Source organism: Microcebus murinus, chromosome 30, assembly GCF_040939455.1.
Source record: "Microcebus murinus isolate Inina chromosome 30, M.murinus_Inina_mat1.0, whole genome shotgun sequence".
Classification (NCBI taxonomy): Eukaryota; Metazoa; Chordata; class Mammalia; order Primates; family Cheirogaleidae; genus Microcebus; species Microcebus murinus.
Window position 1 is genome coordinate 6,361,851 of NC_134133.1, and position 22,260 is coordinate 6,384,110.

General features: G+C 40.6%; 1 protein-coding gene across 2 annotated transcripts in view; it reads right to left on the bottom strand.

Annotated features, from left to right (window-relative positions):
- PTPRG (protein tyrosine phosphatase receptor type G) overlaps positions 1-22,260 on the bottom strand; it is a 699,041-nt gene that overhangs the window by 281,272 nt on the left and 395,509 nt on the right. For both annotated transcript variants that reach the window (XM_012748370.3, XM_012748369.2), the window contains exons 3-4: positions 20,366-20,545; positions 9,356-9,504 (exon numbers count right to left, since the gene is read on the bottom strand). In XM_012748370.3, coding sequence (XP_012603824.1) covers positions 9,356-9,504; positions 20,366-20,545 — 329 coding nt within the window. The remainder of the gene's footprint in view (positions 1-9,355; positions 9,505-20,365; positions 20,546-22,260) is intronic.

The window sequence follows — 22,260 nt, forward strand, 5'->3', positions numbered from 1 at the left end:
CCTCCGGATGTCACAGTAAATGCAACCACAGCAGTGTCTGTGCTCTGTACAGCACCAGGCCACACAATCTTGACAGGGAGGCTTTAGAAATTTCCTTCCCATTTCATTAAAGGTAGATGCAATGAAATTCTATGCCAGGGATTTAAAGGGTAAAAAGGAAATAGAGTTTCTTTCAAACTTGACTTCTTTCAATTCCTTATAAATCTTTCTGACTGTCTCTTATGAGTGACGGTGGCACTAAAGAACTTGCTAAAGGCTTTAGATTTAAGATGGCTTGAAGCCTTCCCGCTCAAATTTTGACAGGACAAGAAAAAAGGGCGGCTGGTGGTGGCACTGAGCCCTAGGTCCATAAATCCCCCTGACCTGAACTGACAATACGTCTGTGATCTGCTCACCTGCAGTCTCTACCTTCCGCACACAAAGGTCTCCCCGGCCAGCTTTATTTGAGTTCCTGAGCTTGGAAGTGGATTCTGAGAAGAATAGTGCTCAAAGCTCCAGGAACAAATGTTGTAAAAAAGAACAAAAGAAAAGGGGGGGTGGGTGCTGGATAGCAGTCTGGACTTAAAGCTTATAAAGAAAAAACCTGCACTGCATCTAGATGAAGCCTTTTCAACAAATCAGACCCCAATATAAAACTGAACTACTATGTATACATATATTTTTAAAATGTTATTGTGCATATTTAACACGATACTATGAGATACACATAGATCATAGAATGGTTACTACAGTGAAACATACTAACACATGTACCATCTCACATAGGCACCCATTCTTCCCTGGTGGCAAGACCAGCTGTAATCTACTGCTCTAGCAAATGTCCTGATTACAATTCACTCTTACTATCTACAGTCCTCATGTTGTACATTATTTCTTTAGGCTTGTTAGTCCTATACATCTGCTACTTCCTGTCATTTGATCCTTTGTTGTTGTTGTTGTTGGAAGATAAGTCATCGAAATTGCCAAAATTTCAGCACAAAATTTGCTCCTAAAAAATTTCTGTTAGTTTTTTTGGCTTTTTCATTAACTAAATTTCATCATTGTGATCCAGAACCTGTAAGTCTGCATATGGCTACTATGTATGTGGAATATGACTGTGGCCAGCCTACACAGAGATAGGATGCAACAGTTTGTATTTTACAAACTGGATTCCACAGACTTAGCATAAAAACAGAATGTAATGTGTCTCATCTATAACTTGTTATATTGATTTTATATTGAAATAATATTTCAAGTATTAGGGTTAATGTCATAAATGATTGAAATCAATTAAATTTTAATTGAGTTCATAATTATAATATATAAATTATGTTGTATAATATAAATTATACAAAATGAAATAAAATTTTAAAATAAAACAAAATTACCTATTTCTTTTTACCTCCTTTAATGTGGTTTCTGAAAATTTTAAATTACTATGTGTGGCTCACACTGTATTTTCTATCAGACAGTGTTGCTCTCACAGTGATTTAAATTAGACTGAAGTGGTCAATCCAGATAAGAAGTATAGTATTTTCCACAGATTGCTCTAGGCAAAGAGTTGACAACATTTTCTGTACCCTTCATATCTTTTTGTATATTTTATTACAGGTTCAGCAATCTTTGAACATTTGAAGCCCTTTGATTTTCTTCTTTCGTATCAAAGAGGTTGAACATCCTTAAATCTGAAAATCAAAAATCTGAAATTCTCCACAATCTGAAACTTTTGAGTGCCAACCTGATACTACAAGTAGAAAATTCCACATATGACCTCATGTCATGGGTCACAGTCAGAACACTGTCACAATTTTGTTTAATGTATAAAATTATTAAAAATGTTATATAAAATTACCTTCTGGTTCTGTGTATAAGGTATATATGAAACATAAATGAATTTTGTTGTGTTTAGGCTTGGGTCCCATTCCCAAGATATCTCATTGTTTATAATATTCCAAAATCCAAAATTCAACACACTTCTAGTCTCAAGCATTTCAGATAAGGGATACTCAACCTGTACAATAAGCACCAGATAAAATTCTAACAAAGTCATATCTACTGCACTGGTGGTTCTAAAAACGACCTAAAGCAGTGATAAGGAAAACAACAAAATTACTTGTCAAATAAAAAGAATCATTGTTAAGATTTTGGAGACATAAGAGCTCAGATTCTGAATGACTGACAGTCAACTTCAGCCAAGCCACTTAGCCATCACGGAAGCTCAGTCATTCCATCTGTAAGATGGGTATGGTGAGAGCACCTCTCTCCTAAGGCTGATGTGAAAATTAAATGAGGAAGCATCTGGAAAGCTCTTGACACAGGTAGCATTTGTTACCTGGTGTCTATGATGCCATCACTATTACCACTACCACACCAGCACCACTTCCAGCCACCACTCTACCGCCCTGAGCCTTCTCTTTGTTTGTCTGAGAGCTCCCAGGGCCACCAACTTTCCACATGGCAAATATCTCCAATTTAACCAGGTTTTTGTTTTCTTTGCAGGGAGTGTCATCATCTTCACTGGAATTCCCAGTATGATTCAGTGCTATTGGCACACCACATGTTGGTGACACACCATCAGAGTCCTGAGCCAAGTTCACATCTAAGGATGTGAATTTCTAAGTTCACATCTAAGCATGTGATGAGGACTGCGAGAAATCACGAAGATCTACCACACAAGGGACTGGGGCTGTTTGATCTTATAAAACCTGCTCTCTGGCTTTGTAAAACCAGGCACTGACTTCTCCACTTAGCACTCACTCAGTATCAGGGCCTCCTCCAATGTTTCTGGTAATTAACAAAGGACATACACATAAAAGATCAGCCAGATGGAGATTAAATATTTCACCAGTAAAGGGATCACACACTCTGCTCTAAAATGGAATCTTCATTTCAATAAAGTCATTAACTAAATCTCAACCAATTCCCTCGCCATTTGATGGCAGTCACTATGGAGCAAAACATGATCAGGGACATCACAGAACAGCAAACATCAGATAACCACAGAATGATCTCTGACACTTCCAAAGTTCCTCAAAGAGGCAGAGCATTGTCTCAAGTGGAAAAAGCAACTTTTCAGAGAACCTGTAACAAATCCAGGAATTTATGTGATGTACATGACGTGGAAAGGGGGGAGAGGAAGTGTGATACTAAAAAAGTTATTTTTAATAGAAAATGTCTCAATCCCCTTCTAACGACAGTTCCTTGTAATGATAAAGCAAGATAGTATCAAGTTCATAATGATGCTAAAAAAAGTTGTATTTAAACAAGTCAAGATGTCTTTATAATTTTCTTTTCTTTTCTTTTCTTTTTTGCTTTGGAGAAAGGGTCTTGCTGTGTTGCCCAGGCTAGACTCAAACTCTTAGGCTCAACTGATCCCCTTTCATGTCAGCCTTCCAAGTAGCTGGGATTACAGCTGCACACCAGTGCACCCAGCTTCTAACAATTTTCAAGATAACTCAAATGCCAAATGACTACTGGTATCCTCAAAAACATTTGACTAGACCCCTTTTCTTACATGGACTAAAGAAAGACTAAAGGAAGAGAGGAGAAAATTATAAACCTGTATTTCCAAAAGAGTGAAATTATAGTACTAACTGTTCCATGAAAAAAGGGAGAGAGACAGAGGTCATGTGAGCTTTCAAAAACATCGTATTACACATCGTGTAAACATTTCTTCAATGGTGGAGTCTTCAAAGCCCTTAATATGGCAACATACAACATAAATCTTCCAGAAGGCATTTCATAAGCCTAAATTTACTTCCAGCTGAAAATGAGGGTTATATTAATTTCAAAGCGGTGATAGCCTAATGCAACGTTTGGCCTATACTTTGGAATATCAGGCTGAAGCCTGGGATCGATGTGAGCTCAACCTCCAGATAGGCTGGTCCACATGAGAGTTGTGCTTTAGCCTGCCATGCATGCGTCAGCGTGGAGAGGGTGGTACCACTTCAGGCCTGCGGTGTGTCCCGATCGCATGAGCTCACCAGGGTTAGAAAGAAGGCAGAGAGGCTGGTCACGTGAGCATCCTAGAGGTGCTCAAGATGACCGAGAGGTCATTACAAGACGACTGTCTAGTCAGAATGTAATAGAAACATCTCTGGGAAGAACCAAGATCCATTTCATAAAACGAACAGCAAATCACGAGTCTTAACTCTCAGAAGGCAGGCAGGATCTGAGCAGACAGGAGAGAATTTGCGAGAATGGGTCAAGGGAACACTCTGAAGACACGCATAGTGAAGACAACAGCAGGCAGAAAGAGAATGTGAACATGAAAATCGATCACAGAACAAGGTCAGCCTAAAACCAGCAACTCTGACCAGAACTATTGTGCAGTATCACAACCAAGAAGGGAGGAGGAAGAGAGAAGCACCTGGAAACATCCAGCCTTACAGATGGACAAATACTTCAACATGACTGTGTCATGGTTATAACCACCCAGTGCTCTGTAGGACATAAACCACTGAGGCCACACAACGGACCCAAGACCCACACAATGGTATTGCACACCTAAGACCAAATGGTGTTTTGTAGTTCTCATTTAAAATTTGTGTGTGAAAACTTATTTGGTGGAAAAATCTGATGTGAAGAAATATGAAGCTATTTAGAGCACTGATGTTCCCGTTTAGTGTGACTATGCATCTGCTTGCAATAGAAATATTAATGCATTGAAAGGGTGCAGTTCCAGACCCTACTGGGTGTCTTCAGAAATATACATTACATATGTTCTATGTTCCGAATGCCAAAACATCTGGCCTCCAGGGTTTCAGATAAGGAAGTGTAGACCTGTAACATACGGTAATGTGTACATGGTACATATTAGGAAAAACATCTTTGCTTCTATTCATTCACTAAAATGCTCTAAACAGAGCTGAAATGAACCAGCTGTGAGTTTCACTGAAAAGGGCACACACAATCAATTTGCATCATTTAAGCTTATTGAAGACTTCAACTCATAAAGCACAAGTCTGAATCAACAACTCCTGCGATCTATTTTTGTGATAAATAAGATTTTAATTCCCTTGGACAACAAGCATGCAATGAACCTCTACTATAATGGAGCTCCCGGAGGTTTTACCTGGAAATTTCTCTTTGCGTTAACTCCAACTTCAGTGGAAACACGGGATGATTTGATTCCTATTAGTGTCATATAAATCTTTATTTACATTACCAACCACAGAACAGGGAAATAAATGTGGAAAAGGGGAAAAAAATTAGCATAGGATAGAAGCCACCATAGACAACTGTGGGTGGACATACAACAGAAAGCTAAGTAGTCATGGAAGAAGTGGAACAGGATATCACTGTTTTCGTCATTGGAATATTCTGAGCTTTTTGACTTTAAGGACACTTAATCACATCATAAAGTAACATATTCATAGGTTCCAGGGATTAGAGTTGACATTGGGGGGTGGAGGGCATTTTCCTGCCTACCAAAACCCTCACTGACCTCTCTTTATTCCTTAAACTTCCCAAATACTTCTACCTCAGGGCCTGTGCATATCCCTGTTCTACCAACAGACTCCAATTCATCTCTCCCATCTTCCTACATGTCACTCTCTCCACAGAGACCTTCCATCTTTTGGCAAAAGTCTGTTCTGCTTCGGAGACTCTATCACAACTGAAATCACACAGCTATTTATGTGATCACTTGCGAAAATTTCTGTGTCAGCACTAGACTGTAAATACCTTGACGGCAGAGACTGGGAATTTCTGGTTTTACCTTTGAGTCCCAGCACCTGTAACAACAGAAGACACCCAAGAAAAACTTGCTGCTAGGCGAGGAACAAAACCGAATTGCAGGAGGCAAGGGCATCTGAGGATCCACGCTGGGCCTGGTCTCTGACGCTAGGCGTTGCAATCTGACGCCAACTTTCTTTTCCAACTTTAACTGAGCTGTAAAGAATGCCAGCTATCGAAGAGCTTTTGTTTTGTTTTGACAAGAACTTTGCTCTTGTTAACTGTTAGAATGGATGTTTTTAAGTATAGGAAGTACAACATCGAGTCCAGAATTTGAGTCAGGAAAATGCGGAGAGGTCTAATTTCTGGACGCCTACAACATTGTCTTAGATGACCTTAAAGAATTCCTGGGAAGCAACAAAACCTACGAAGTTGGGTTTGTTGCCATTCACCCTCAGGGAGCAGATGCAGCTTCTTGTGAGGCATATGCTTAACATTCAGCCTGCAGAGCTGGAGCACAGAGGGAAGCTGCTAGAATTCCCAAGGTCACGCCTGCATCTGGAGTAGAACTGAAGGAACAGGGACCCACAATGCTGTCACGCAAAAGGCAGGTACATGTCCTTTCTGGAAACTACAAGAGGATGGAATGACTTCTCAAGAAACAAACCCTCATTATTCAAATGTATTAAAAATGACGCCACATAGGTACAGGAATGTTCCATTCCACTAAGCACACTGCTTTCTCTATCCCACAGTCTCACCTTGGTGACATTAGTGACTCTGGGGGGCTGGATAATTCCTTGTAGCGGGAGCTCTTCTATGCACTGGGATGTTTAGCAGCATCTCTGGCTTCTCCCCACTGGAAACTAGTAGCATATCATTGCCAGCAATGGCGACAACCAAAATGTTTCCAGATTCTGTCTAATGTCCCCTGGGGAGGGGGGGGGCACTGTCCCCAGGTTGAGAACCACTGCTTGTATTCTACCAATCCTTGTACAATCTTCAACAATGATTCTTCTGTAGCCTTTATACATGATGCATACAAAACAAATAAATAATATCCGCAAGGCTGATAAATTATTCCATGAGAAATCAAGTGTTCTTACTTTCATTCTAGTTTCTTGTAAAACAATGTAGTTACAAGAAAAGAAATAAACCAAGCCTGAGATGTTTAAACAGGGTAAAAAAAATCTCAGGGAGAGCTGGTGTTAATGAAGAACTCAAGTACAGCAATTTAGCATAAAATATTACAGACGTGTTTTGGGCAAAAGTAAGCAACTTTCCTGTGCCCATTTTAAAAGTAAATTTATTCCAGTTACCTTTAAGCTCTGAAATCCAAGTTCCTCCAAATATACGAGTAAGTAATTTACCACATTTATCACACTGTAAAAGAGCAAGCTATGAACCAGATTGGCTTCGTTGAGGGACCCAGTTAACATAGGCAGGCCTACCATATGACATTACTTAAAAGAAAAAAAATCCAAACACTTGATCAAACAATAAGTCTATGCACTGCAGCTGCCATTTCTGATTAGATTCAGAATTCACTAGCTCTCTGTGAGTAATGGAAAACTAAAAATATTCATTTTAAGTCATAAGGATTCGAAAGAACATACACCTCTTCTGTGCATTTTTCGAAAATCAAGCATCAAGAGGGAAGAGGTCATCTTGGCATTAGGGACTGTGACTAAGAATGGAAGAGTTCCCAGGTCCCAGCTCAAGGACTTCTTTTCCAAGGTAGCTATCACATTAAGTTCTTAAAGCTTTCAGGACAGGTCTTTTGTCCACAACAACATTAACTGAACAAATGGCAACCCAATTCTAAGACAAAGAGGCTTCAGAGAAGGGCTGGCTGAGCACAAACTACCCCCTCAACGCACCCTGCCAATGGGAAACTGTCAGCATGACCAGAAGGAAAACCCCACACTTACAAGCATGATGTAATTTTACTTCTAGGAATCAAGTTTTCCAAGTACAAATAACGCTAACACTTCTAAGAAATGATTCATTCTACTTAAGGGGTGGAGGAGAGCCCATTAAGAAGAAACCCTACTTACTCACGAGACATATAATTAGTATGACTGAGACAGGAAGTCCCACAGAGAGAGGAGTCCTAATGGAGGGAGGGTGTGGGTACTGAGAATCTGTCAGTTAAACTAGAAAAAATTTGGAGCATTTTCTCAGAGCTTCTGAAAAATCCATAGTTTCTCCAGAAATAGTGGATTAGAAATAAATCTAATACCCATATAATCACGTATAAGCAAAAAAATACTTTTGATTTTTCTCATCTTGTTGGGGTTTCTTCATCTAAACTTCAAGGATACACAGAGGGTTCATAAATGAGCTTCAGGAACCAGGGAGAACGCTGAAACCCCACCAATTATATGCAAATCTATGTGTAGACGCAGAACAGGTATGCTTCTTTGTAAAGGGGATATCAATAATATATCAGATTATAGCACTCTGGGAGGTCCAGGAGGGTAGACTGCTCAAGGTAAGGAGTTAGAGACCAGCCTGAGCAAGAACAAGACCCCATCTCTACTAAAAAATAGAAAGAAATTAATGGGCCAACTAAAAATACACAGAAAAAAATTAGCTGGACATGGTGACACATGCCTGTAGTCCCAGCTACTCGGGAGGCTGAGGCAGGAGGATTGCTTAAGCCCAGGAGTCTGAGGTTGCTGTGAGCTAGACTGATGCCACGGCACTCCAGCCTGGGCAACAGAGTGAGACTCTGTTTCAAAAAAAAAAGAAAAAAGAAAAAAAGAATATATCAGATTATCAAAGCAGGATGTGACTTAGTATAAGTTATTAAACACTATGAGTTGAAAACCCTCCTCCTAGCTCAGCCACTTGGCTCCTTTGATTAAAACATGCTACCATTTCAAAGTCACTCCATAGTTGAGTACAGCCACAGGCTGGAACCACACCCATTTTGTTCTTCCGCAAACTTGTAAGGCTTACTACACGCAGAACCAACCAACCAACATGTTTATCATGATGAAAGAATATTCACACACTGATCATGATTAAAGGAAAAACTTCAGTTAGTAACAGATGGGATGTGCGGTCTCTATCCAACATTAATAAAGGAGTTGAGGGGTCCTCCCACCCTCATCCCCACTCAAGGCAGATACACATCAGCACCCGACCCAGTGTACCCTCACCCTTCTGTCCGGCAGAAGCAAAATGTCACCATCGATTCCAGCAAAATTAATCTTAATGACTCATACTGCCAATGGTCACAGCCTCTTTCTCAACAGCTGGCAGTAGCAAAAAGAAAAACAAAATAAAACAAATCTTAAAACAACTTTGCTACTGAGAAAAGGTTCTGACACTCCTCTTCATATATCACCGAACTTTATTTCCTAAAGGATGAAAATGAAGTCAAATCAAGTTTCATATCAAACGTCACCTTCAGAAAGCAGGGTTCCAGAAACAGTGCAAAGAAACTGTGTCAGATGAAACAAAAGATGAGCAGGGGTGAGTCTAGTCAAACTGTAATGCCTGTGACTCTTGAATGTTTCTCTGGTTGAACAAAGATGAGAAACTTGAGGTTGGATATGCACCTGCCATGCTATACAGGATTTCCAGAGAGACAAAATGTTAGGTACTATGTAAGTTTGATTTGCAAAATGAGGATAAGGACATAGCATCTAATTAACATCAGGACTCAAAGCACAGCTACAGTTCTTCTCACCTCAACAGGAAACCTCCTTCCGTTGATGCTGTGTTCAGAGCCTGCTGAGCCATTGCTGTGGCCCCAGTGAAATTCCACCTTCTCGGCTTTGAATCTGCCGGGCAGGCCCGCGCCACTGACAAAATAGTCGTCTTTCAGAAGGATGGCAACTGCAAAATGGAAGGGAAGGGAAGAAAACAAAGTAAGTTTCAAAGCCAAACAACTGATTTCTTCTGCTGCTTCTAATACCGTTCATGATTACCACGATGTGAATGAATTATTTCTCATGTACCTGTTAAAAAAACAAGTAAACAACACAGGTCTGAATACCTTAGTATGTTCTCTCTGCAGAATGCTCTCACATCACCCCTTGGTTCTAAATCACGACGCTTCCCAGGGAATTATCTCAGAATTACTTATCCATTTAACAGAATTTTTTTTTTAAATGGAGACAGTGACAGGATAAGTTCCTTAGCATCAGTGTCTGCTATATCTGCTTGATGATCTAGATTATCTGGAGAGCAAGATGTTTCTTTTCAAGCACTGTTTCTTAGAGCTACCCTAAGGATTCAAGGTCTGGAATGAGATTATATATTTCTAGTCATCATGTATATTTCCATGATAAGACATAAGCAAGAGACATGTTTCTCTGATCAGAAAACCTAGGCACGATATGGGGAAATAAAAAATTTGCGGGTTCTTCCTAAACAAGTAATAGCGGGAAGATAACTGGGAGTCTTTGTATTCAATAAAAGTGCCCAGCAGAGTGCAGTACAAAATCTACTCATGGAGTCACTCAATTATTATTGGTTACTGGCAGATAACCAGGTATCCCTTCCTGCTTCTTTTAATTCCATGCAAAAGAAAATTTCCCTTAGCCCATTAGAAAGAACAAATGAGAGCATCCCCAACATAAGAAACCTCGACCCATTCAAACCCTGAACTTCAAAACACACCTTCCTTCCTTGAAACACAAGAAAGATAAATTGAAAATAATTTGGATTTATACTAACAGAAAAACATTTCTCCAAAAGGAATGTAATAGCTACATGCATAAAAAGGCAGATTTTATTCAACTGATACATTCCCTTTTTTTCCACCTAAAGTGGATTCATTCATTCATTCAATAAATATTGGCTGCTAAATAGATGTAAGATGCCAACTAATAGACTAAATGGTTTGTGATCGAAAGCCAAGCTTGGGTAAGCCATGGGAAAGCTCTCATATCCTAATTGTTGCCTCTTCCTAAAGAGATCCCATTTAGAGCTTTAGAGAGAAATCCTGCATGAAAATCAGGTCTCCATAAAAGATAGGCACTAGACTAATGACCCATTTCTAGAACAGTGCAATTAGTTTCAGTACTTCTGTATATAAAGGAAGCATTAAAAGCAAGTGGAGGAACCCTTTTCATATAAATCCCTTTTTATTGCATTCAAAAGACACTTTTTCTCCAACTTCTGAAAAAATATATATTGAATGTTCAATTAGTGGGACAACAAATTAAAAGACAAAATGAGGTAAAAGCAAGTGTTTCTTGCGCCAATTAAACATGCTATGGCATTGTTTCACCTTTACTCTGTGCTGGGCACGTTTTATTTTTATTATTAGTTTTTGAGACAGAGTCTCACTGTTGCCTGCGCTGGAGTGCCGTGGCATCAGCCTAGCTCACAGCAACCTCAAACTCCTGGGGTCAAGCAACCCTCCTGCCTCAGCCTCCCGAGTAGCTGGGACTACAGGCATGTGCCACCATGCCTGGCTCATTTTTTCTATATATTTTTAGTTGGCCAATTAATTTCTTTCTATTTTTAGTAGAGACAGGGTCTCGCTCCTGCTCAGGCTGGTTTCGAACTCCTGACCTGTAGTGATCCTCCTGCCTCAGCCTCCCACAGTGCTAGGATTACAGGCATGAGCCACCGAGCCCGGCCGGGGCACATTTTAGAACAGGAGTTGAAGGACCAGTTGTTAAGTATTTTAGACTTTGCAGGCCACGTAGTCTCTTGTGCAAATACTTTCAATCTTGTCTTTGTATCACAGAAACAGCCAAAGATAAAATGCAAATGAATGGGCGACGCTATGTTCTGATAAAACTTTATTTAACCACACTAAACTTTAAAATAATTTTCATATGTCATAAAATATGATTCTCCTTTCGATTTTTAAAAACTATCTATAAATGTAAAAACAGGCAGGGGGGGCCTATCATTTTGTGACCCACTAAAATATCCTAGTAAATATTATCTAAAATATTATAAAATTTATATATATACAGATATTTTAAAATATCTTCCAAAATGTTATATTTTATCAACCATGTACCTTCAGTTGCAACGTCAAAACAGCCAGGCATTCGTTGAGTGGAGTCTTAAGTACTGTTGATTATTCTCAGCTGGTTATAATTTCTATACATAACATTTTACATCCAAAGCATGAAGGCAAAGCATTTTGTGTGTATCTGTTACAACACACCCAGGGACTCAGCAGAATCTTATAAATATTTGATTTTCCCTAAATCATTTATATCTCTGTCAGGGGTCATTTTACTTGTTTTACATGAATAATTAAAAGCATAATTAGGGAACTGTACAATCACAAACGTTAATCTCATTTTTCATTTTACAGTATTTCTTACCAGAGTACACAGCATGCTACATGTACATACATCCCTTCCCAAAATTGTTTTTGTTTGTTTACATATAAAACTAGGAAGAGAGAATGTTCCCAGCTGTCACGTGACAGTTTTCTGATGACCACTGATCACATTGTACCATTCTGAAACAGAATGTGTCACAGGTTGTTGTCCCATGTCGCATGGAAGCCCATTCTGCCACTTAACAGCGGAGTGACCTCAGGCAGGTTACCTGCCTTCTGTGCCTCTGTCTCCACCACTGTTCAAATGGTGATAGCAACAGAGGCTACCTGGCGAGGCCGTTTTGACACCTGAAGGAAATCACACTGGGAAAGCACTTACCCACTGCCAGGAACCCAGCAAACACGTGCTCAATGGCGGTTATTGTCTAATTCATTTCTTGAATCAGAGTGGAGCTCGTGGGCAGCACACAATGGTGGCCACGCAGTCTCCATTTCCAGAGAAAGCTCTATTTTAAAGTAATATTGTCTTTTGCATGAAAAAATAATATTAGGTCATTAAATATGAAATGTCTGATTTTGAATCAAAGATGTAGTTTATTATTTAAAAACAGGATGCACTGCAATGAATCAAAGTATGCATCTAAACTATCAACATGGTTTTGCCATTATTATTATTATTTTTTGAGACAGTCTCACTCTGTTGCCCAGGCTAGAGTGCCGTGTTGTCAGCCTAGCTCATAGCAACTTCCGACTCCTGGGCTCAAGCAATCCTCTTGCCTCAGCCTCCCAAGTAGCTGGGACTACAGGCATGCGCCACCATCCCTGGCTAATTTTTTCTATATATTTTTAGTTGGCCAATTAATTTTTCAATTTTTAGTAGAGACAGGGTCTCGCTCTTGCTCAGGCTGGTTTCGAACTCCTGACCTTGAGCGATCCTCCAGCCTCGGCCTCCCAGAGTGCTAGGATGACAGGCATGAGGCAACAAGCCTGGCCCAGTTTTGCCATCTTAATGGTAGCTTGCTTATGCCAGCAGCAAAGAAGGCTGGAGAGTGAGTGGAGATAAAATTGGGAAAGGTGTTTACTACAGCTTGTGGAGAATTGAATATTTTTCTGTGCAAGAAGGGGTAGTCAGTTGGTGCTAGGTCTGGTGAATATGGTGGATGACAGAGTGTCATTAGTCAGGGACAACAGAAGGGACAGGTATGTCCCAAGTACTAATTGGGAGAACTAAGTGCTGAGTAGGTGCCTTCAGTTCACTGCAACAAAGAGTAAAAATGACATTTCCTTTTCTTAATGATTTCTACCTTTTTGATCACTTTAAGGAAAAGAAAATCTCACTTTGGTCCTAATATAACCTGCATATTTCCCTGGTACTCATTTGTTTCCTCCCTTTACCCAAGAGTATTAAGCTAAAGTTTAATAACATGAGTAACTTTGACTTATTTTCATAAATTATGGACCTATTGCTAACAGTAAGACCATCTGTGTCAAACAGCACTGGTTGCCCCATTTGTGGTATGGATAAAGTTGATAAAAAGGCCAGGCAGGTGTGGTGGCTCATGCCTGTAACCCTAGCACTTTGGAAGGCTGAGGGAGGAAGGAATGCTTGAGGCCAAGAGTTTGAGACCTGCATATGCAAGAGCGAGACCCCATGTCTACAAAAAATATAGAAATTAGCCAATCATGGTGGTGCATGTGCCTGGAGTCCCAGCTACTCAGAGGCTGAAGCAGAAGGATCGCTTAAGCCCAGGAGTTTGAGGCTGCAGTGAGCTACAATGACACCACCGTACTCTAGCCAGGGCAACAGAGCAAGACCCTGTCTCCAAAACAAACAAAGTTGATAAAAAACAGTAAGTATATAATATTACAAGAATAATAAATACAGATGAGTTTTAACCTCTATAGAGGTTATTCTTTTTGGGAGAGGATCCACAGCTTACACCACCTTCTGCCTGTGTCTGACCCCCCATCCCCAACGTAAAGAACTCCCGGCTACACACAGGGATGGGGCAGGGAGGGAGATGGGTCACACGGTCACATCTTGAATAAGGGATCAATTTTCTCCTGAGCTTAAAAGGATGTACCTGGCATTCTTGGTGGGATATCCACCAACTGTTTATAAATTAAATTCAACATGGGTATGTAACGCAGGCTAAAGCAAATGTTCACAGCAAAATCCGAGTAAACAGCAGCAGGTGCTAAAATTTAAAGAAAAATGGATGGGAGGAAAACCAGCTGCTTACTATCTTACCCCCTTGCTCTCCATTTTCAACACTGTAAAGTGAATCAAGCATACCATTATTGGATCTTCCTGGTGGGACCCCCCCAGACCACCTCCCACCATGCCTATGTCCACCAGAGGATGCCTTGGGGTTCTTGGTGAAAGGGAAACACTTGTCTGAAAGTCACAGCATGCAGGCACTCCACCAGTTAGTCTTCCACTGACTTCCCTACTGCTATTGGCATTTCTTTTTTCAAATAGTCAACAAACATTTACTGAGTAATTACCAGGGAAGAAAAGGTAGGTAAAACAGGCCCAGCTCCTGCCATCACGGAACCTAATGGCTGGTGGGAAAGACAGGCCCCCAAGAACAAGGCAGACGACACAAGCAAACCTGCAAGTGGGCCAAGTGGTGCCAACTGAGCATCCAACCCCAGATAAAGGAAGGGAGGAGCATTAAGGCCTAAGCTGAGAGTCAGAGGAGCTACCCAGGAGAAGTATCAACAGGAGGGGAGACTCTCAAGGGAGAACCAGCTCATGCAAAAGCCCTGTGGTAGGGGTAGTGAGGAGGAAGCCGAGTTGAATGATATCCAGAGAGCAGGATGGGACGTGAGGATAGAGAATGAGGCAAGGACAGTGAGCAGTCTGTCTTTGTTCTGAGAAAAATGGAAAGTCCTTGATAGGGTTGAGAGAGAGGATGAGAAAGAAAGAAAGACAGATGGACAGACAGACAGACAATCAGAGTAAGAAAATGAGTAAGATTACTCTGGCTGCTATATGGAGAAGACCGGAGAGGATAGCAACACTGGTTGATAAAAACAAAACTTAGGAGGTTATTGCAGGCACCCAGTCAAGAGACACTGGACAAGCTGAGCTGGAGCAACCTCAGATAACCGAGAGACGACAAGCCACAGTCTCAGTTAACTCCCAGCTGAACTGAGCAAGATGAACAAAGTGGATTAGTTAAGACTTTAACCATGTAATATAAGATGGATGGAGGAGTCTAGCAGAGAATTACATATCCTAAAAAAGAGTTCTCCAAAGATGACCCTCAAAGTTCAGGGTAATTAGTTAATTAGGCTTCTCTACACAGAAATTATTAATAGCTCCTACCACCTGAACACAAGGCCTGGGCTATGGGGATGACAGAAAGGCAATGGAGCTTAGCAGACATGCAGCACAGCTTGTATTCTGTGTGGCTAAAAGGAGACCCCACGAAAAGGCTCCAAGTTCAATGCCAAGATTCAGGTAAGACTGGATAGTAATGATTTGGTAACAGGTGAGTTTGGAACCCCCCCGAAAAAAAAATATACCTGGACAATCATTCATGTATTTCATTTGTTCAGGCCTTCCCCATCCAACATTATCAGGGATAAGAGAGGTTGTATTAAAATGAGAATATACTTAATTATTGCTATAGACACCAAACTTTACTCCACAGATACAATAAACAAAAAACATCTTTTACCATTCCGTTATCATTTGTGGCCAGCTCTAAGGAAGGAAGATAGGAAGAAGGGAGAGAAAGGGCCGGATGCCAGGGGCAGAGAGTGGAAACAGGCCTAGCGACAGGTGGGAGAGAATGAAACTGCAATAAGGTAAAGAATTCATGGGGAGATCTGTGGAGAAAGACACATCTGGACCAAGAACAAAGTAGAAAGAATTGAAACAGAATAAAAATGAAAGAATAGAAAGACCAAAGTGTCAGAAAGATATGAAGACACACAAACACACACACTTACTTCCTGGAACCTTCCTTGTTATAAATCTCAAGATCGCTAAAGGCTTCTGCACGCACGTTGCCCGTGGACAACCATGCTGGAATTGTGGAATCGTATCTTGACTGGGGCTGAGCATGGAAATCCATCAGTTTGGGAAGGAAATCAAACATCATCATGAAGATCACCACTGAAAACCCTATATGACGCTCATATAGAGTGGCAGCCCATTGAAAACCCTGCAGGGCACCCATATAGAGTGGTAGCCTATTGAAAACCCCATAGGGCACCCATATAGAGTGGTAGCCTATTGAAAACCCCATAGGGTGCCCATATAGAGTGGTAGCCCATTGAAAACCCTATAAGGCGCCCATATACACTGGGAGCCCAGTGATGACTCTCAGTGAGAGTCACATCCTCGTCTCCCCAGACGCAGCAGTTAGAGCCGTGAACTACAATGAACCAAAGAACACAAAGTGTCTTTCAACTTCAGACATCGCTTTACCTTACCCCCGTCCCTAAGCAGAGTGACAAAGCCACATCCTCCTCTGACAGGTACCTGGGTCATATCCTCAGTTCAGGAAATAGTGTGTGGAGGTGACCGAGGTCGTTAAGATTTTATTTTCCTCTATGCACCTGCCTGTGATTAGTTTGTTCTTCTCTTGGCTCAAGTCTGTGTGCTCCTCTGGTGCTATTCTACTGGAAAAGTTCCAAGACCCCTAGGGAAAATACAGTAAAATGCCATGGTCTCCTAATCCTTGTCTCAAGGTTATGGGCTCAGGGACATTCTAGGAAATGGCTCCTGACCTACCCATCCTCACCTACTTTCCCTGCTGTCCACTGTCTTCTCTAATTTAACAGTCATTTCTTAACTCCATCTGGGCCAAGCATTGTGGTACACACAGACAAATAGGAAAAAACACAGGCAAAGAAAAAATACAGTTAACAAATGTAAAGTGGGAAATGAAAGTAATGTGCATTACGGCAAACACACTTACTATTTGTCCTTGGTGTGGGATGTGAGAAAAGGCAGTCAAAAAACAAAAGAAAAAAAAAAAAAGAAAAGCCCTCTCAATAGTTAAAATTCACAGGAGGCCATGGCTTATTAACATACATCAGAAGCACCATCTCAGTCTTAAATTTTGATCATTTAGCTGGAAGCTAATGCTGGGAACAGCAAGATTGTCTTGAAATGTTCTTGATGAATGCATTATCTTCTCATTCCGCAAAAATGAAAGAAAGGGAAATAACTTTAGATGAAATCAGATGGGAACTGGCGCAAGAGATAGTTATGGCTCCTTGGGAAGAAAGAGAGAGATGCTATTTGTCTTGTAAAGATGTTTTAGACAGCTTCCGAGAAGTGGGCCAGGTACAACCGAGTCACTCTATTGATTATGCTGGATTGGATATACAGCACTCTCAGGGGGTTAAGACACATCTGAGCATTTAAATTGTTTTATGAGAAACTTACTGTCTGTATGCAATAGGCCACTTTAAATATTAACTTTCTCTATTCATATTTTAATATACAAAAGGCAGAGTCTATTTTACAGAGAAGTGACCTATAAATTTCCATCAGAAAAAAAAAATACTCCCTCCTGAATTTATTTTCTGGAACTATAAGGTCCAAGTAAATACTTTCAGAGAAGAAAAATATGTGTTGCTTAAAAATTAATGATATAAGAAAAAGAAGTGTTTTCTTCATCTAGGCATGTTAGATATAAAATGAATGACTGCAAAAAAGACAGATCATGTGGTTTATGACTTTTTAAAAACTAAAAAAATTATTAAAAAAATTAAAAGTTTACTTGTAGTTGTAAGAAATAATGCAGAAAGATACTGTGACTCCTATACACCATTTCTCCTAACTGTGACATCTTTCAAATTTGAAGTACAATGATGAGGGTTTTCCTTTTAAAAACTGGAATTATCTAGGTTGCCTATCAATACTATATTCGTTGTAAAAATTATCAACCCCACCTTAATTTAGCCTGCACTGATAGGTACTCCTCAGTTGACTTTGTATGATCCAGACAAAATAAACAGAGCAAACAAATCCTTATTTCTCCAAAATGTTGGAAAATTTATGAACTCACTTGGCATTTTAAGATCTGCAGAACAAAAGAAGTTACTAGATTTGTTCTTAAAAAAAAAAAAAATTACACGATTTGATTTCCGCATCCAAGTTTCTAAATCACCATAAGTTGAAACTCTATCAAGAGATCAAAAAATCAATTCCATGTTCTTGTTTCAAATTGCATATAACTGGTTGTCACTTTTTAAAACCGCTCTTATAGAATCCTCTTAGAGTATTTATGAGATATTGGCCTAATTTCATGTCATGAATTTTACAGTAATAAGTAGTTTGAGAAGTAATGAAGATTTATTTCTGCTTCTCAGAACACTATGCTTCTGGAATCTTTGAGGCAGACAGGTTCGTATTTGCAGATATGTGCTAAAAATCAGACACATGTACTCAGAGATATGCAACAGGTTGTGGATCACTCTAGGAAGTCATCAGAATGACAGAGATTGATAATCAGCTTCTGGAAGACCAAGGTCATGAATCAACTTGCATTGAGTGAACCCTACATACGTCTAAAACCTGTCATGGGTGATACCAAGCTGAAAGCTGTCACTGAAATGTGTTATCTTTGCAGAAGGCTGTCAAGCGTTGCAAGTCAAGTAGAAAACCGTATCAGAGAGCCCAGCGAATTGCCTTTGGCAGGCTTCTGCAACGTGGCACCAAGGCAGCACTCAACTCCAAGCTCTGATGGCGCCCAGTGTGGCAAAGCTCTTATCCGCCACATTCAGATGGTCTGAAGATCATATTCCCATTGGGGTTCTCCAAAGAACACCCGCATTTGAAATATAAAGTAGGATCAGACCATTGATAGATAAATTCTGAATTGTAACAGTAAGTACATAATCTATGCTGTGGAATTAGAGAGATGGGGATGGAAAAATGCTTACAAATAACATTACAGGCTCACAAGTTGTTCCTGAGCAGCTAGCCACAGGGATGAATCAAGGAACAGAAGAAGGTACCCTGCTATCCTATAAGACAGGGAGAAGAAGTATTTATGGGGGCATTATACAGAAGAGCCTAAAGCCCCAAATCACTGTGCTGTGTGGGAAGGACTTCTATGAACAAGCCTGGCAAACTCTAAGCAATCAGCCATGAATAATCTGAGACAAATGCTGGTTTAAGGAAAGAAAATGGTTCCTCAAGGCTGCTGATGCAGCCAGCTGGGTTAAAAGAAAAGGGCAACCCTGTGACCTGCGACATGAATGGGACAAAAGGGCCGGGCAGGAAGTCCTTTTAGCCCAGCACCAGGGCTTCAGGCAGCCCAGGCTCCTGAAAGGGATTAGGAAGAGTGGTTTACAGTGGCACCCTTGGTTATAAAAGGTTTGTTTTAAAAAGAGACAGAGAGAGAGACGGAGAGAGACGGAGAGAGAGAGAGAGAGAGAGAGAGAGAGAGAGAGAGAGAGAGAGAGAGAGAGAGAGAGAGAGAGAGAGAGAGAGAGAGAGAGAGAGGAGAGAGAAGGAGAGAGGAGAGAGAAGGGAGGGGGAGAGAGAAAGAGAACGAACGAACTTGTTTTAATGGGCTAAAGTTACAAGTAGTCAGGTAATAAGAGTGAAAACCCTAGGCAGCACTAAGCAGAGATGTAATATACCAGCCTTGTGCTTATTTTCAGACCGGACAGTGAAGCTCAGCACAGCGTTCTCTGCTCCTTCCGTGGACAATCTGCTAAGTGATATCTGCACAATAGTAATTGACTGGGAGAAAGCTGTCTGCATCAGCAATGGCAAAAAGATGCTGGTGCATATTCGCACATCCCAGAATGGCAAGTGGGCAAGTAAAAGGAAGCGGAAGAATCAAATTGCTGGTCTGATCCACAAAGGGGTGAGATAGTTCATCTGCACTCTGATACAATAACAAGTATTAGCAAAGCAAAATCTTGAGGAAGAGAAGAATTCCAATTGCACATGTAGTACAATAGACAGAACCGGCTGATAGAACTTTCTAGGACGATGGGATGTTGCCTATCTGTGCTGCTCAATGTGGTAGTCACTAGCCACATGTGGCTGATGAGCACTTAAAATGACCCCAGGACGACTGAAGGACTGAATTTTAATCTTATCTAACTTTTAATTAAAACAAATGGAGCCACATGAGGCTAGTGGCTGCCCTACTGGGTAGATTTCTCAAAGTCCATTCTATGCACCTCACATCTTATTAACTCATTTAACCATAACAACCCTAGGAGGTTGAGACTATTTTATTATCCACATTTGACATCTTTTTTTAAAACAAAGCTGCACGGAGTGGTTAAATAATTTACCCAATGTCACACAGCTGATTGTCAAACCAAGGGCTGATTTAGGCTCCCCCCAGCAACGTGCGTTATTTTAAGGAGCAAGTCATGGTTAAGGTCAACACCAGTGACACTCAAAATTATTTCACGTTGACGTGGACAAGTAAAGAAGCCACAGTCTACCTGTTTTCCCTGTGTTTTTCATCCAGGTTTTGTTAGAAGACTCGTTGTCGAAGCCATCAAGTTGCAGTTCTTGGTACTCTTCCCCGACACGCGCATGCTGGTCTAAAATGTCTATAGGAGACTGGTGACGGCCCCCACAGCTGACGCTAGACGTGACCCAGTGTTCAGGACCATAGGCACCTGTTGAAAGAAAACCACACTTCAAATCTCATGGTCAGGGATGGAAGGAACGAGACTTAGGAAGGGGAGTAAACCCCATCTCCCAGTGGGTCCCCACTCCAAAGAGGTCAGTGTATTGACAGCGATGGATGAAAGCCATTTGCTTGATGTGGCAAGAAGATCTCAGAAAAGATATGTTACTTAAGATAGTTTTGCTCCTTGATTTGCAATCAAACCTTTGCTAACTTTATCTTTAATCAGATTAAGGGAATTACACAGAAGGGCTGTCAGTGTTGTTCGCATTTCGGAAAATTTTTAAATAAGTTTCCTAAAATAAGCAAAGCATTTAGACACAAGGAAGCATCTTAATCAATTTAGCATGTTTTGCTATTGTGAATAATAGCCTAAATACAACTTTCTTCTTAGCTCGTAAGAGTTTGTAAACTTGAAAAGGGGGGCAGGGGAACCGACACAACACAGGATGGGAGTCATTACAAATGAAGGAGGAAATGAGACAGGTTTTTCCTTTGGGTAATGGTGTGAGATTTTTCAATTTGGTGTAGCTTGCACACTTGAGTATTAAGGCATTCTTCTCTCTTCCTCAATTCCTCTCTCTCATAGGAGGATGGAGTATAAAGTGACCTTTAGATCGGGCTCAGCACTAACATAAATAAAGCCTTTTGGGGGGACATAGGCCACAGAAATAAAGGACGAGAGTGCCACCATAAAGCATAGTGCTAACGGGTACCAATCAGGTGTAAGTACAAAAAACACACTGCATCTGCCTCTCTGTCCTATGTGGAAATGAAATACTATGGGAGCAGCGTCTATATTAAGTTGATAACAAGCTCTTGGATTTTTCTGCACCCTACTTTTAACCTTCGTCACATAACAAAGCAAGAGGAGCCGGCTGAAAAGAAATGACTTTGTGCTGAAAAGATTAAGATGAATCCTTCTTTGAGAATTAGATACAGAATGCATTGAAACGCCACAGTTTTTAGAAGGTAAAATAGGCTTCCTGAGCAAAAAGTTTAGAGTATGCATATACATACACATCTCCCCTAGGCTTTTTAGCTTTAAATTTCTATGTTTAATATGTGTACATACCTATATACAAAAATACTGGTTGATGGGTGGGTATTTTTGTGCCTTACTATATACCTAGCGTTGTATGATGGAAGATACAAGAAAATCTTGTTTAGTTTAGTAGTAAGTCAGTCTAACTACTAATCTTGTTAGCTTAGTAGCAGGTAAGAGCTACCTAGTGACCGTTCTGCCACCACGCAATCACGTGCCATGGCTTCCCCACGTCCCCTAAGTCTGATACAGCTCACGGAAATAAACAATGGTACCATGAAAAAAGGCACAATCACAGGAAACCTTTCCAGTCATTGAAGCTTCATGGCTGCAAGAGCAATTGACATAGCTCCTTACAAATGATTCATATTCTTGCCATCTGGCAAATACTGCAGTCTCGCTCTAATTCCTGGGTCATTTTCCCCAATCCTCATCCCAAAAACGAAGGTAAAAACAGACTATCAAAAAGAACATGTCAGCTGACTAGGAAAGGTCTAGCAACCTTAGGGCACATTTACAAGGGACATAATACTATCTAGCAAAAGTTGACGTGACCATTTTCTTTACCGTAGAACTCCAGTTATATTAGGAAATGTTAAGGACTTCTTGCTGGTGTCTTTTCACTGCTTTGTAAAATCCCCTCAGACTGTGATGAGTCA